The following is a 17,064-nucleotide window of genomic DNA, read 5'->3' on the forward strand; positions in this document are numbered from 1 at the left end:
AACTTGGTGCATATAACCCCCTACATCAGATAACCTCTGATGCCAAATTTTGGCTCGATCTGATTCTTTATTTGGCCACCAGGGGGCCATAATGGAAAAAGTAAGAAGTGCAATATCTTGCTTATTTTTAGTGATTCGTTTTCAATAACACATTTTTATGGTAGGTTCTCCTAGCAAGGATACATCACATATCATACGAGTTTTTGATCTGACCTGCTTTTCAAGGTCACAGAGGTCAAATGGCGTAAATTTGTCGTTTGATTGTAACTATGGCACGTTTCTTAACCACTAAAGCTTTGAACTTGAAATTTGATACACATGACTCCCTACGTCATGTAACCTCGGACACCGAATTTCGATCTGATCTGGTACTCAACTCGGCCACCAGGAGGCCAAAACTAAAATAGGTAAAAAGTGCAATATCTCGTTTATTATTGACTTGTTTTTGATGATATTCTTATGGTACTTACTCCAAGCAACGATACATCACATGTCATACCGACTTTGGTTTGACCTATATACTATACATGTACAATGTTTCTTAATCTGGATGAATTACAAAGCACCAAATATCTATACGGTGAGCACAATGGCCCCTGGCCGTTTCATTAAGTGTTCCACCCACACAACGTTCTTGCGTAATTCGAAATAGGCGAATTATTACCTCATAGCCGCGATTCCCTTGGTGAAACATGTAACTGTCCACTAGAAATCATCCCTGCAATCGAAGTTCGATAATATCTGACTGTGGACTATTCGAAGGACCACGCTATATTTGTCTGCTACGCTGTGTGTTGCAAATAGGTATTTCATTTCCTATCATTTAATAGGATGATATTGGAATATCAAACTGGTACATCACATCAAGACGTATCCGGATGAACACCGACAAACATACGGATGCACGACCTTTCGGGTGTACGGATTAACAATACTAAAACACGTGAAATATCGTTATAGGGCACACTTCAAACGTTGGTTTCCCGTTTTAGACGACGGTATATGCGATTTGTAGAAAGTCGTTTTTCATGGTTTATCAGTCTACTAAAAGGTCTATCTTTTGCAGTACCGTATAGTGTCGTTTAAATCAGCCAGTATTCCTTGAACCTTACAAGTGTTTTGGGGTTCTCGAAACGTATTTCCGCCTTCAAGGGACCCTCCCTTTAATCTTGGTGATGACCCGGGTGCAGCAGCGAGGCTTCTCTACTTGAGTCAATTGCTATGTGGTATTAAGCATGCTGCCATTTAATCACACCCTTTTGGTTACCTTACGTCATCAAGAGGCAGAATGTAATGAAAACCACTGGTCATACCAGGATGATTTATATTATTGGAGCTAAAATGTTGACCAGAGGCAGAGGCAGAGCCGAGGTTTTGGCCAAAAATTTCAGCTCCGCCATCGCAATTTTTGGTGAGACAATCAACGCCAACAGTGAGGTATCAATTTCTATTCTAAAATATATCAAATTCAACAACGGTTTTAGATAACAGCGTGGTTTTGGATGGTTTTTGAGAGCTTTCATATTTTGCACCAACCCAAGCGGTACCGCTGAATTCAAAACGAGACTTCGTTTGCGCATAGTGCATTTACACTGTAAAGTGCGGTTAGTTCTAAATCCGGGTATCTTAGAATTCGCTACTATACTTCCCAGACAATATTTCGACGTCCCCTAGTTTCTTTTCCATCCAACCATGCCAACAGTTAATTGATGAAGACACTTGACCGAAAATCTATTATTTCAGTAACTCGTCACTGACACCCTGCAGAAGGTTATAGATTACATCATTTAAAATGATATTTGCATTTGAAATATCATTATATACAAGATGGCTGCCACGGCGGTTGTTTCGATTAGCCTGCTATGATAAAAAGCTGTTTATCTTGGAAACACCTTGTCTCCTATTGACTGGATGATGAGGAGACATACGTCGTACATTATAGAAAATTGAGGTCTAGGTGTTGTTCTTTTGAAGGAGGTTCCATTCCTACTTCTTTGGAGAAATAGCGAGGGAAGTTTTTTCCCTGAGTGTGAACAGGACTTACATACATGTACATTGTATATACTACATATGCGTGTGCGCATGTGACACGAAAAGAACAACAGTAGTCACCATAGCCGAAATTCCGTTCCGCTCTAACGGCTTCGAAAACAATAACCGATCACTTTTCCGGGACCACAGAAACACCGAGATAATCTTTTGAAAAGTGTAAAGGAAAACAGCTTTCCCCAAAGGAGGGATTAGCAAGCCCTGACCTGAAAATGACACGAAGAGAGGGAGATCATGTTGACAAGCACGTCGAATCGGGGGAACCAGAACGCGCCGAGAATGATGCTGGGTCTTCTGGGAAACAACTAGATACCGCCCCACAGGAGGGAGATACTGGCCTACCAATTATCGATGATCCTGTATTGGCATACATTGTATTTGGACAGCAAACGGGTACGAATGATAATGTACGGAAAGCAGTGGTTGGTTATTACTCCGCTAGTCAGATTCGTGTTGCGAAAAATAAGTTATGGGGAGCGAAACCTAATCTGTGTGATATAATAGGTGACTTGCAAGTGCGCAAGTCATCTTCTGCGAGGCCGGAGGAGGAGGCGAATACTAGTGATATCATTGCCGCACTGAGAAAGCTTGACAAAGTGAATAAAATGCCGAGAATCGTGATTTCGGCAACTAGGCTTGCGGAGATTCCACGATCCCCAACTGAGGAACTGAACAATATATCGTTGGCTGATAGATTATATAGTTTAGAACACAAAATGATTCAGATACAAGAGATGGTAGAAAAGTGTTCACATGACACGAGAGAATTAAAAGCAAATGCCGATAACAAACCACACAAATCATATGCCGAAACATTGAAGCATAAAGGTACTGACACTGACGATGAGGAGAGTGGTGCGATGCGTAGGCCGACTGGGCCGACTGTTGAGCCGGCTCGGTGTGAATCGATATTGGGCGATACCCAGACTATACGTAATATCGAAAGCGGAGTCACTGGCCAGATGACTTTCAACAGTATTATATAGTTCGAAATCAGGATCTATGAGTAGGGGGCGGGGTTCTAGAGGTGCGCGTGGCCACGGGCGCACTAATCCGCCTATGCCCCAAAACGTATTAAGATTGAGGGGAAGTTGCCGGTACCTGAGTGAAACGAGTGCGGATGATTCTGATGAGGAATATCGAGCATCCAGTTATGAACAGAAAAAGTTGAAAAGGAGAGAGAAATCACGACAGAAGGTGATCACAGGCATATCAGCTGCGAATTGTGGTTTCAAAGGTGCTTCTGAACCCAACAGGGACTTGTTTATTTTTCGGCTTGACCCTTCGGCCGAGAAAGAGGACCTTATGAAACATCTCGCTGATAACAAGATTGAAATCAGGGGATTACAGCTAGTGTCGCATGCCAATGCTAAGTTTAGATCGTTCCGACCAACTGTAGCGAAGTTCGAATTCAGCAGATTATTTGACGACGCATTATGGCCTGAAGGCGTACGTGTAAGAAAGTACAATGTCCCTCCCAAAAAGGAGGATGAAAACACCGAGGACAAATCATGATATATTTGTTTCCAAAGAGTAGTGATAGAACAATCACCAGTACCCAACTCTTTCTTGTTAGTTGTGTGATTATGGGCTTGCTGAACTTTACGTCGTACAATAGCAATGGACTCGGATCAGGGCGAGTTGAACACATGTGTGAACTGAACGCATGCACTGACTCTTTATAACTGCAAGAACATTGGCAGTTGAAGAACAATTACAAAAACTTACAGGTGAATTGGGTATCAATATGAACATTCATGGTGTTACTGGTATGAACGTTGAGCAATTGCTGGTTGGCCGGCCGCACGGAGGCGTGGCGATTGCCTGGGACAAAAGAATGGACGCGGTTGTTACACCTGTACAATGGGTTTCGAAACGTGTATGTGCTATTGAGGTTAAAAGTTTGAAATTAGAAAACAAAGTTATATATTGTTAAATGTGTACATGCCGACCGATTCGGGAGGCCACCAGAACCTTATAGAATTTAATGGCGTTCTGCAAGAAATCTCTGCAATACTTGCAGCTGCAAATACCCCGGATATTATAATTGGTGGTGACTGGAACACAGATTTTAGTAGAGCTGATTCAGCACATACCCGAGCTCTCTTAAAATTTATGGAAGAGGAGAGTTTACTTTGTGGAAAGACACATACTGCTTGTGACGTAGATTACACATATGAGAGCAACATAACTGGTTACAGATCACTTATCGATCATTTTCTGGTATCGGAGTGGGTTTTTAATAGAATCAAAAAATACAGTGCCCTGCACAAAGCAGACAACCTCTCTTACCACTCCAGTTTACAACTGGTTGGTGAAGTAAATAATCAAACTGATAAAAAGTCCGATATCAATGATAGAAAGGCGGTAAAAACCCAGTTATGGGACAGTGTCGCTCAAGACGACATTGTGAGGTATCAGGAAGTATTAACAGCCAAATTAGGCGAAATAAATGCTCCCTTTCATGCACTTAGGTGTAATAAGTACTCGCGTACGAACCACACTGGGGATATAGAAAAATTCCACGATGATATAGTATCGGCATGCGTTAGGGCAGGTGATGAAACCATACCTTTTAGTAATAAGAGTACCTTTCGCGGTAGAGCAGGTTGGGACGAAGAAATCAGTGAGCAAAAGAGACGGGCTCAGTTTTGGCATGAGTTATGGAAGGAAAATGGGAGACCAAGAAATGGTTACGTCGCAGACATACGTCGCCACACCAGGGCACAATATCATTTAGCAGTAAAACGGGTAAAAAAGAATCAAGATAAGGTAGCTGCAGAAAAATTGGCAAACTCAACTAGGGGTAAGAGTGGTAAGGAATTCTGGACAGATGTAAAGAAAATAAAAGGTACAGGTCGTGTGACACCTTATACTATGGACGGTGTTGAGGGGAGTGAGGCGATATGTCAAGTTTTTGCAAATAAATTCAGTAGGTTATACAACTCCGTTCCGTATGAAGTTGATGAAGGCATGAGTTGAAAATGAGTCTAAATGATAGTATTTTACAAAATTGCTGTGTTGGTCAATGCCAAAATGATCATCGAGTTAATGTGCAGGAAGTCATTCAGGGGGTGAAACAGCTTCAAGCGGGAAAGAAAGTCAGTATTTCAGACATTAGATCTGATCATTTTATAAATGGTAGTCCTAAACTTTATACGTATATATCGTTTCTGCTTAGTTCGATGATCTCACATGGTTACTGTCCTACCAATTTTACAAGGTCTAAGGTAATACCGATACCTAAAAATAATAGGAAGTCTTTATGTTCATCAGAGAATTATAGAGGTATTTCTCTGAGCAGCATTATTGGCAAGATTCTCGATAACATCCTATTAAAGAAGTACAATTCTATTTTATCTACATCTGACTCCCAGTTTGGTTTTAAGGCTGGGATGTCAACGGCTACATGCAGCACTGTTGTGAATGAGGTTATAGAATATTACAATAGCTGCAAAACTGCAGTCTACTGTGTTATGCTTGATGCAAGTCGGGCCTTCGATTGTGTTCATTTCATTAAATTATTTAGGGTATTGATGAAGAAAGGCCTGTGCCCTTTAATTGCACGACTTCTGGCCAATTTATATACAAATCAGATCATGCAAGTAAAGTGGGGTGATGTTTTATCGATGGAATTCTCAGTTAGGAATGGTGTAAAACAAGGGGGTGTATTATCGCCAGTATTGTTCGGTATATATCTTGACGAACTTTTAGATAAATTGGGTAAATCAGGGGTTGGCTGCCACATTGGCAGCATATTCTTTGGCGCCTTTTTCTATGCAGATGATGTCATCATTTTAGCGCCGTCATTAATCGGGCTTAGGAAAATGTTGAAGGTTGCAAGTGAGTTCTCGCTTGAGTATATGATTTCTTTCACTGCGTTGAAAAGCAAATTTCTTGTATTTGGGTGTAATGATCCTCCACCCGAGGTGGTTTTTCAAGGTAATGCAATCAGAGTATCCCAAGAGAAAATTAATTTAGGGAAACTTCTGGGTCATGACGTACGACGTAGGCGGATACAACTATGTATAAATGATCTTTATAAACGCACAAAAATGTTAATGTCTCAGTTTAGATTTGCCAACTACAGCACAAGATATAGACTATTTAAAACCTTCTGTATGTCCCTATATGGATAGCAACTATTAGACATGTCAAAACCGTATATGGAAGACCTCTTACCGTACACATAATGAGCTATTATCAGATATCATTCAAGATTGCTGTATTCAAAAACAATTGGAAAAGAGAATGGTGAAATTCGTAAGTGGCTTGTTTGTTGTAAAAAACAAGTACACTCGGAAATGTATCCAGTTGATAGTTTCAGGCAGCAGTTCACCACTAGGGAAAACGTTTACCTACATTATTCATAAATATAATTGGAATAGGTACAATTTGGCACTTTTAGGATATATGTTAGATGAGGTTTATAAATTGCCAGGTCAAACGAGGGTGGGATGTCAAATTAGGGAGCTTTTAGAAATAAGGGATTAGGGGAGCAACTTTTTGTCGTCTACTAAAATAAAAATACTTCTAGACTTTTTGTGTACAATGTAAGTGTGAATACTTTGATTGATTTTGCTATAAGACTTGTAATACTAGGAGAGGTCATTGTGTAGAAAGTTATGACGAGAAATTGGTTGTTCTTTTGTTGGCACCCGCACAAAATGTTCATGCACATTCACAATCTTTCTGTACTTATAGTACGAATAAACATATATATATATTTGGTAGAATATTGCTAGATAAATTGGACTCGATCAGTTTTGAAAGAGGTAGATGATCCTCATGCATGCGTTCACTTTTGTGCTTTACCAATAGATCACCGTGCACCAATATAGGTAGACCTGCCTACGCTTTCCTTAGTTCAGATTCTGGAGCTGATACATCATAGACTGGAGGCTTGATCGACAATTAGTGTTACAGTGCGGCATGCGCACATACTTAGGATGCACAGTGTAAATCATAGAGGCTGTAAGTCAATGAAAACAATTCATATTTCGAACATTTGTGAAAAGTAAGTCTACAAATCTACGAATTTTCTACGTTAAAGACGTGAATTCGGTTCATTTGTGAAGAATGGTCTCACGTGGTGTGTTCACTGATATTCGCTCTCCAATATAGACTGGAAAATATGTAATCAAAATGTCCTTAAAGAACGAGGAATTTACATAAAGTGTGCGATATTGCAATCCCAGCGTACACTAGATTTTATTCGGAAGGTGATAGAACATTGCTAAGCAGGGAATGAATCGTGTACGTTGTCCAAAGTGGCACTGGTGACTGTAGTGCACAAGTGGTCGAAGTGACAAAAAACTCACAAATACCAGTAGTTCGCATCGTGTCAACACCGTACTCGCGTTAGAAAAAAATCCCATCGTTAATTTCTATTTGCTAACGGTTTGGTATAGGTTTCAACACTAAAAATAAAGGCCTCTAATTTGATAAACATGATATCATATCATAATTTTACTCGAATGTAAAACGACCATCTTTTACTACTATTCCTTGTTTGAAGAAATACTAGGAAAACAATGCAAAAAATTACTTTTGCTAATATTCATTTCAGCACAATTATAGTGATGCCCAGTCACCAACAAGGATTAAGTTAAAGGTAAAACAATGGCCAGTGACATGTTCCCATCAAGTTTAATGTACCCATGCGAAGTGCATACACAGAGAACAGTGGGGATGCAATAAAATTGCAACTAATTAGGAAAAGCAAATAAACGCAGTGCATTATTTTAGTCTTACCAGATATCTGTCTTTAAGCCATATCCCTTTTTCTCGTCGTCCTCACCCCTTGTTGCCTCCGGTGACATGTACTGAACTGTTCCTTTACCAGCTGTTGTTGCTCCATGGGTCAGAAGACTGGCTTCGAGCTTCCTCGAGATTCCGAAGTCCGCCAGTTTGATAATGGGGTCGTCGAGGCTCAAAAGGACGTTGGCAGCTGAGTAAAATGATAATTGTTATTGCGTTGCTGCAAACAGGTGTACATGTAAGTGCAGAAATGATTTAGGATAGAAGACAATTATTATTAAACCCAGCTCGTCAATGTTGTAAGACTGGCTGTTACCCATCATGACTGTGATTAGAATGAGATCACAGAAATATAAAATTAGTATTTTTGACGATAACACAAAAATATCTGATTATTCAGAAAAAAAAGATAACTGCCTGTCATCTAAAGTTGTTTATGTAAGAGATGGAAGCGCTGAAAGTATCTAAGATGCCTGATATAGGATTAATTAATAAACATCTAGCACGGTGACTATGGTATGTTTTACAAAGCCCTCAATCAAGTAGGACGTGCCAAAAATGTATGTATAAAAAAAAACCGTCTCCATGAGCCGGCATGCAATTTCAATCACTTGATCGTTTATAACCGACCCCATTATTACTGCTAACTTCGGATTGGTTTAAGGAATTGATACTGAACTTGAGGCATTGATTGTCTCATCAAAACCAACGCGGCTTCGTTGGTGCATAGTGCATTTACACTGTAAAGTGCGGTTCATTCTAAACCCAGGTGTTTTGGAATATCGTTCTGATTACACATAAATTAAGTACACCTATAGGACGTGCCGAAAATATCCGTATCAAAAACATCGTCATGAGCCGGCATGCGATTTCAATCACTTGTTCACTGCACAGTTTTGACTAATGAGACGTTATAGGTGACATACTACGCGTTTATAACCAACCTCATATTATTGCTAACCTCGGAGTGCTTTTAGGAATTGATACCGAACTGGAGGCATTAGGTGTCTCACCAAAACCGCAAGGGTAGAGCTAAACTGTAGACCAAGACCGACGAGGCTTCGTTGGCGCCTAGTGCATTTACACTATAAAGTGTGGTTCATTCTAAATCCAGGTGTTTTAGAATATCGTTCTAATGACGCATCAATTATCCTCATCGCTCCCAAATATCCATAAGTAACGTTGTTTAGTACTTAAAGTGGTTACGGTCAAAGTATACTGTACGAAACGCATGGCCATCATTCTATGCTATCTGGTTTACTATTACAATTATCAAAAATACATAAAATAAAATAACTATAGAAAAATGTACTGTTTTCTGTTGTCGTAGTGAATTTTTTACGAGTAATACAATGGCCTTCCTGCCCAACAAATGCATCAGCAAATTTTACGCGGGTTTCTGATTGGAACCCTGTTGAAGGCCCTTGCTTGTCGACATTTTCATTTGGCTGAACCCATAGCAAACTGATCTGCGCGACACTTTTAAACAGGAAATGGGGAAGGATATGGAGAAGGTACATTTTCTCAGGCTGTGAAAATGTAAAGAAGTAGGCTAACGCGCTAAGGTGCAAAATGCCTTTTAAAGTATTTACTTGTGAATCATAAGTCAAACGTCGCTTAGATATATGGATCACGTTACTAGCTAAATCTGCAATAAAACAATCAACCGAAGCTCGCCGGGGTGCCATAACAATACATCGCTTTCCACGGCAGGAGTTGACTACTTTTCGAGGCTCCGATGATCATTATGAGTCGACGTCGGCTGATCGATCACAAGACAGCTGCTTTCTATCAACTCTCTGACTTACAACCAGCAAATTGATCGCCTATCGTCCTATATTGCACTTGCAACATTGTCGCTAAACATCAATAATGCCTGCAACTCTACGAGTAGGCCCATCGTCATTTCCCGGCGTGTCATGGTAGATTTTGTTACCGCAAGTATTAAAAGCCTGTGTCATTATCATCAGTTTATTACTTTAGCACGACATCAAGCATCCAATTCGGTAGAGGGGCAACTCGGGACAAGGTTTGGCGACGTATTCACTCTAAAAAATATGACGTCGACATATTGAAAACTCACACGGTGATTGCAACGAGGTCGGGCCTCTGCAAAAAAGTTTTTCTTGATATGATGTTACATTTCATTATAGTCATGCGTTGTTTTCTTTTTTTATCGTATTTATTTAGCTCATCAAGTTGATAAAGAATATTAGTAGCTGATTTTAATGTTTAACTAGCCTTTTTGAAAAAGTGTTTCGAATCAAGCTTAACTCTTTCAGCTCGCAGACCGTATACGGTAGGGCATGCTTGATCTCAAAGCCGTGGACCGTATACACGTTCGCAGTTTAAAACTCTCGCTGTAATTTTTGCGTCACCAGCGGGCTAGCTATCGGGGCTTCGGGAAAGAACTGCCAGATTGCTTTCGCTCCGAGTCCAATCATTTGTAGATTCGTCAGTTGATCGTAGATGGCACTCTGAGCTGTGATCTATCGTCTGCGCTGAGAACTCCGATTTTGCAAGAATGGGGTAAAATCAAATCAAATCAAATCACATCACTGCTGTAGGTAAAAGCTAGAGACCTCTATTAGCCAGCATGTACATTCTGTGTACATTTTAATGAATATAGGTTGATGAAAAAAGTACACCAAGGGTGTTTTAATTCCCACCAAATTTTATATGTGTTATGAAGAGGCTTTTATCGAAATAATAGTAAAAATTCAAAACATTCCGATACCGATTGCCTGAGAAAAATTGATTTGTGTACAGCATTGCCATCAAATCGTCACTCGCGGACTGATATGGGCCTATTAGAATACACAAGTTCTAAACTGGCTAGTGAGACAATATTTCCTTAAATTAATTATCAAAAAGTATATCCCTGTTATGGCCTGGCTCTGTAGATTAAGAATCCACGAAAGATTGAAGAATAAATCCACTTTCACCCATCACAGTCATGTATTTACCACAGCTTCACAGTTCAGTACGGACTATGACTGTCAGTGCCACACTTCCGCCTGTGGATAAATACATGTCTCTGCTACATTTTATTTGTGTGTCTATATATGCCCTTACAGACAGTTCTGGTGTATCAGTTATGCATCTTAGTGGATTTTGGAACTTTCATCAAATTTTGTTTGTGTACATATATTCTTGCCAATTCTTCGGAAAATTCTGAAGGACAAAAAGACTGATATTTATTGTGGGTTACTAAAATTTGTGTGTGATTGACTTTATGGATATGTTTATGAAAAGAAGAAGGAAGGAGCTACACAGTGACACCAAGTTTGCTGATATAGGCTGAATGCTTTTTTTCTTTCTTAAAACTGTCTCTTTCAGTAAAAACGCTAGAGTTTTCAGATTAACGCTTGCAAAAAGGGATACGGGCTGAAAGAGTTAAAAGAAATAGTTTTGGCGCCAATGACGTCAGCAATGGCGGATTTGCACTGCAGTTAAAGCCGATTCTTGTAGAGAATTGATTCTTGTAGAGAATCGACTCAAAGTTGCGAGTAGACATCGGCACAAACAGATTGAATAAATCATTTTCATTAACTTTTCATTAAATTTTTTTTTCAATGCTCGATGCCTTTTTCTGGCGAATATAGTGGTAGTAGCTGCAATCCATGAATTTGATTATGTTCAAATCATTTACAAGATTAACTGCAGGGGCACGCATTTAAACATTCGCACTTGTAAAACCTTGGAACTCCATATGTCATGTTCACGGATTAAGACATTTAAAGAGATGTTAACGATATTGACCGATCTGATTTTTATATTATCAACCTGATCATGTTTTGGCCTACTTACGTTTGATATCCCGATGGGCTATGTGCTTCTCATGGAGGAACTTAACGCCACAGAGGATCTGATGCGTGTAGTGCCTTAGGTCATCTTCAGGAAGAGGTGTTTTTTTAATCTTCCCTGCCAAAGATCCCTATCGAACAATCAATCAATCGTTAAGTATATGGTAGTTGCTAAATTCATCCGCAACGTGTTTTGACATTTTGAAGATCATTATTTAGTAAAGAACATCACACCAGGCTGACCATTGCCTTCAAATTAATGAGCTACCCAGACTCGTATGTGGGTTCGGGAATGTGGCACTGTTCAAAACGGACCAGAGACTATATATCGGGCACACAACTAATTCCATTGTTTGTAGTAATTGGATCTTACCCCGGTCATATATTCCATTCCAATGTAAAACTTGCCGGATCCCACATCAGTATGCTCAAAGAAATATCGAACGATATTGGGATGGTCGAATCGACTGAGCTCGCGCATTATTCTCACCTCAACCTCAAAGGCTTTATCTTCCTGCAAAATGAAATTTGTTTATAACAATTATTAACTAACGATTTCTGTCACAGAAACATGCGACCATGACCACATGTGGCAAAGTTAACTTTCGTGAGCTCTCGGTTGCCATCATAGGTCAACCTCTCCATCCGGGAACTACTTGATTAGCGATTAAAATTTGTTGCACCATAGACCCTAGTAATACCCTTACAGGCGCAGGTGGCAGAGCGTCGGTGTTATGATCAAGAGGTTGTGGGTTTGATTCCCGGCTGAGTCGCCACATAGAAACTTCCTACTGGTCAAGTTCGATTGAGCGTTATATAGTGGCTTCTTTTTGAAACCCATAAGGTTGCAAATGTAAACAATTTCATAATAGACATACAGTTCGCTAAATCCTTTTCCAATTTTAAATTATCAACTCTATAAATACGACAGTGGTGTGTAGTCAGCACTCCAGTAAAATGTTCAACTCACGACATATCGCGCGATGTTGTTCAAACGTGGTCAATGTGACATCGTGATGCAAAGGCTTCGTTCAATTCTGATATGAACGATGGCGCAAGGCTCGCCTGTGTTTCTGCCATTATCGTTTACATGAGTAAAAGCTCCAGCCTCGCCCAAAGACATTGTGCCTCCGCCAATTCCTGACGCAGGGTTGGATTGTAGCTACTTTTGACCGGAGCGATGGTCGACCACCCAAATATCGCGAGACCTCGCAGGGAGGCGCGTAGTTTTACCAGGCTGGGAAAGCTCATTTCGTCGCATGAACTTTGTTGATTTTGTAAAATTATGTAAATGTCTAATTCAATATACATGTATTTCTGCTTTTCTGGTTTGTAAACTAAATATGAAAAATTCAAATCTATTGTTGAAACATTGGGATCGAACCGAAAAATAGGGCCAATGTAGTGAAAACTAAGGTCAGTTGTTGTCGCAATCAAAATACATTTAGCTCCCTCTGTTGGACTACGATGGTCCCTATTGTATGGTACATGGATAGACTACGGGACACCTAACAGGAAAAAAATTCAACGGAGTGCAAAACGTGCTTAACACAACAGATGATTATTTGTTTGATGCATTTGCATAAGAAATTGGGACAGTGTTTCTCCGATACCTAGATATCTCTGTCAGGTGTGGGGAAATAAAGGCTTTAGTGGAGCGATAAGTTCCTACGGGGTTACAGGACAGTATGGGACAATACGGAGCAGGCTATAATATAACTGTTATTTTAACGGTAATGCGAGCTGCTAAATAATTCGTTATGAGACATGTAGATGCCTCTTAGCGTGTTTTATTTGTTTATGACTGACACTGCAAAGCCGCGATTAATCATAAAAAAATGATATTTTAATCTATCATGATCTCCAACCCCCCCGCCAAAAAAAAAATTTTAAGCCCTCAATTTTTAAATGAAATTAATTGAAAGTCACCCAACGGTTAAAACAGCAACTTGTAGAAGGCAGGTTCCTTGCACAGTCTACCCTTTACAGGACCTACTAAGGTTGTCCCCGAGGATACCCCAAAGATTCCATCCAAGGACTTTTCCCATACTTCTGGTTGTCAGCTTAACCCCTAAGAGGTTTTATTTTACCCTTTCTTGTATAATTAATCGGAAAAATAAATAAGTGTCATGAAAGTTGGTTCCGCGGATAGTTCTGTGTATTTATTATTTTCAGATTGAGATTTGCTTTTTTTCTCTATAAGGATACAATATGGAGTTATCATCATTATTGACTAAAAAATATTGCAGGGTGAAAATATAACTGATACAGATCTATCACCACTTCTTTTCAAATCTCGAAAATAGTGAGAAATCTTCGTCACGTGCCACCATACTCGAATGAAGCTGACTACATGGCCCAAGTAAACAATCTAGGGTTTAAAAACCACCATCAGCCTACCTTACCAAATCAAAGTAACAGTTACAGTTTTAGCAGGTTATCTATCAATCTGTCATAATAGCATTATGCTACAAACGCTCGGTCTCAGCAAGGTAAAAATTCGGTCACCCGTTAATTTTCCTATCATGCTAAAATCGCCTCGAAAATGTTTGCATGTTTAATGTTTGTAACTACAAGTAATAGATGAAACAAGGCCAGCCTGTTAGCAGAATCTTATCTTGATATTTAGTTCTGGTTCTGGTTGGTTAATTCGCAGTCCTCCAGAGAGGAGTTTAGCCCAAATGATGGGTATTCAAGCCCTGCGAGAATGGCTATATCAAATATGAAAGAGAAAACAGCCAACAAGTTCGCTCCTTAGTAAATTTACTAAAACAATTCACCAGCCTGCGTCGAACTGGTAGCATGGACAATAAGACATAATATGCAATTTATTTTGAAGTAAATAATTCGGCGAGATACTCGGTGATGCACGCATAAAATCAAAGCACATTTTTCAATCTGTTCGCTCTATCCACAGGACCAACAGGTGTTTTTTTTCTCTGCAAATTACACCATATTGATATTCTTTTTTTAGGAATGACCATTTTAGAGGTAACACCGGCATTAATGAAATCTGCAAAACGACATAGTATTTTTGTCATGTCAGTCTAAAATAAGCCTTGAACTAATCACAATGTCTTTAAGATCTTAAATCTCCTCGGTTTGTTCCATTGTACATGTTGAATTGGATGCAGCCAGTACTTCCTTGGCCGTTTCGGCAGAACATGGCTAACATTTCTCAATCGTCTTTTTTTTCTAAGTTTCGATCTTGCCCATGGCTCGCTGTTCTCTCGACTCGGCTTGTTATAACTAACATTGTCAGTGTATTTTTATTTCAGTTACAATTCTGCCAAAGTTACAGGGAAGCAAGGTGAACTCATGGTCATGGTCGTCGGTCCATGCATCGCATTGATCAGTGAAAAGATACCCTTAATAAAATGTCTGAGCCATAACGCGAGCCTTTTCTGAATCGTATTTAGTTTTAAACTACCTAGCTTTTCTATTTGGAGAAACAATGGCCGTGATGGCAGACGAGTTATGTGTGCAAACCTCCAAAGTTCAACTAAAAGGGTCTAGCTTGCCTCACAAAAACTGTTTTGTAAATTCGTTATCAAAAACATTGCAATGATTCAGTCGCGCATTAAAGAAGCCGCTTCCAGGATGTTCATGAAGTGGAAGAAAGCTACAAGTGACTTTACTCAAAGTAGGTCAATACAAAGTAAAATGTAGAGGTCAATTCGAAATACGAATGTATGTTTCTCTTTTCAACGACAGAATACACTTGCACTCCCTTTACACTTAATCCTAATCGCACTAAGGCTCAAAGTGATTATCTGACGTTGAACTAACCTTGGTTGTTTCATTTGGGTGGGATTTTAGTTCCTTGACCGCGATCTGTTCATCGGTATTGTTATGTTGGTACAAGTGAACTATGCCGAAACCACCTCCACCGAGGACACCGTTATTTATCTGTTGATAATCCGAAAAGCTTCGCTCCTCCTTTGTGTCTGTAAAAATATCATAAAAGTCATGTGAAGTAAAAAAAAAATCAAAGTAGCAGCATATTTTAAAATTTCGCCATATTATACATCAAATATTCATGAACGGAATTCATTACTCAATTGGTCAATCAAAACAAAATTTCCAAATAAAAAAATGCAAATCATTTAAAATTCATTTCATGTGTATCAAGTTAAGTCTATGTGACACGGAAATGGACCTCCATGGTAATGCCATCAAAGGGTTTCAAAATCGATGCATGCTGGACTGATTACGTCATGTAAGCAATCTACTCTTCAACGACAGAGGCGCGACATTTTTTTCCCCAAACGACACATCCTTGATCCAAGCATAATTTCCATTTGGACTAATAACGATTTCTACCAAAAAGTTAACAAAGAATGTAGAGAGACTGTATGAAAAAAGTGCGTAAGGCGAAATTCGATCCAGTGATCTTCGGGATGCTAAACAAACTGCTCCACCCATGTAGCCACTGCGACAGCTACCAACTGTCGAAAATTTGTCCATACTATAGCAGTACACAGATCCTTATTCTAAGTCAATTTACGAAACGATTATACGCGCGGCACCCTCTTTATAGTAGAAGAGCCAGAGGAACTACGAATATAGTGATAACAATTGCAATGGATATGTCGTTTGGAAAAAAAAGCGCGACCGGGGCACAGCACTGGGTATTGCCTGCAATACATTATACAGTAGAACCTCTCTATTAAAGACACCCTCGGGACTAACAAGTGCTGTCCTTAATATAGAGGTGTCCTGATTAGAGAGGTCAAATTGAATGGAAACACACAATTTGGGACCAAAAGTAGTGTCCTTAATAGAGAGGGTGTCCTTAATAGAGAGGTGGCCACTACGGGAGGTTCTACTGTAGTTAACACGTCAAACCAGCCGACGTTTTATCCCTGCTACAGTAACCCTCCAAAAAAATTGTAAAAACAAGTTCGAAAAAACGATAAAACTAAACTTCTTCACTATTGCTGTTTGTGTTGATGAGATCGACACTCCTTAATTATAAACAAGTGAATGAAAACAAACCTACTGCCCGTAGGAGGAGTTTGTCTCTTTTTGGGATTCACCTACCGTATGCGTCCAAAATGGCATCTGCTGTTTCGTTTATTTCATCTATCATGTGGCTCTCATCAAATATATCACTAAAGTATATCAGCCACATACTTAGGCAATCGTAATCGGCGATCTCTATTGTACCACTTCTGAAAAGGAAATAAAAGTACTTGTAATGTGAAAACAGATGCAGGTATTGTCAGATGTCACCGCTATTAAAACCATGCATGCGCAGGTCACCTTATTATTTGCTCTTGGACACAACAAGAATAGGTTCATATAGTGTACACTGCCAGGAATTATGGAACTATGCAGGAGCAGAGGGTACCTGGATGAGTCATCACTCCAACTTTGGAGTTTAAAAAAATTGAAGGTATTTGTAATTCATATTTTGCGCGATAATTGCCAGGATTAATTGATGCGT

General features: G+C 39.6%; 1 protein-coding gene across 1 annotated transcript in view; it reads right to left on the minus strand.

Moving 5' to 3' along the window:
• The window catches only part of LOC135498756 (uncharacterized), a 42,365-nt gene that overhangs the window by 25,002 nt on the left and 299 nt on the right, over positions 1–17,064 (minus strand). The window contains exons 2-6 of the mRNA XM_064789160.1: positions 16,659–16,789; positions 15,405–15,562; positions 11,989–12,129; positions 11,620–11,746; positions 7,804–7,999 (exon numbers count right to left, since the gene is read on the minus strand). Of these exons, the coding sequence (XP_064645230.1) occupies positions 7,804–7,999; positions 11,620–11,746; positions 11,989–12,129; positions 15,405–15,562; positions 16,659–16,749 (713 nt within the window). The 5' untranslated portion in view covers positions 16,750–16,789. The remainder of the gene's footprint in view (positions 1–7,803; positions 8,000–11,619; positions 11,747–11,988; positions 12,130–15,404; positions 15,563–16,658; positions 16,790–17,064) is intronic.

Source organism: Lineus longissimus, chromosome 14 (assembly GCF_910592395.1).
Source record: "Lineus longissimus chromosome 14, tnLinLong1.2, whole genome shotgun sequence".
NCBI lineage: Eukaryota > Metazoa > Nemertea > Pilidiophora > Heteronemertea > Lineidae > Lineus > Lineus longissimus.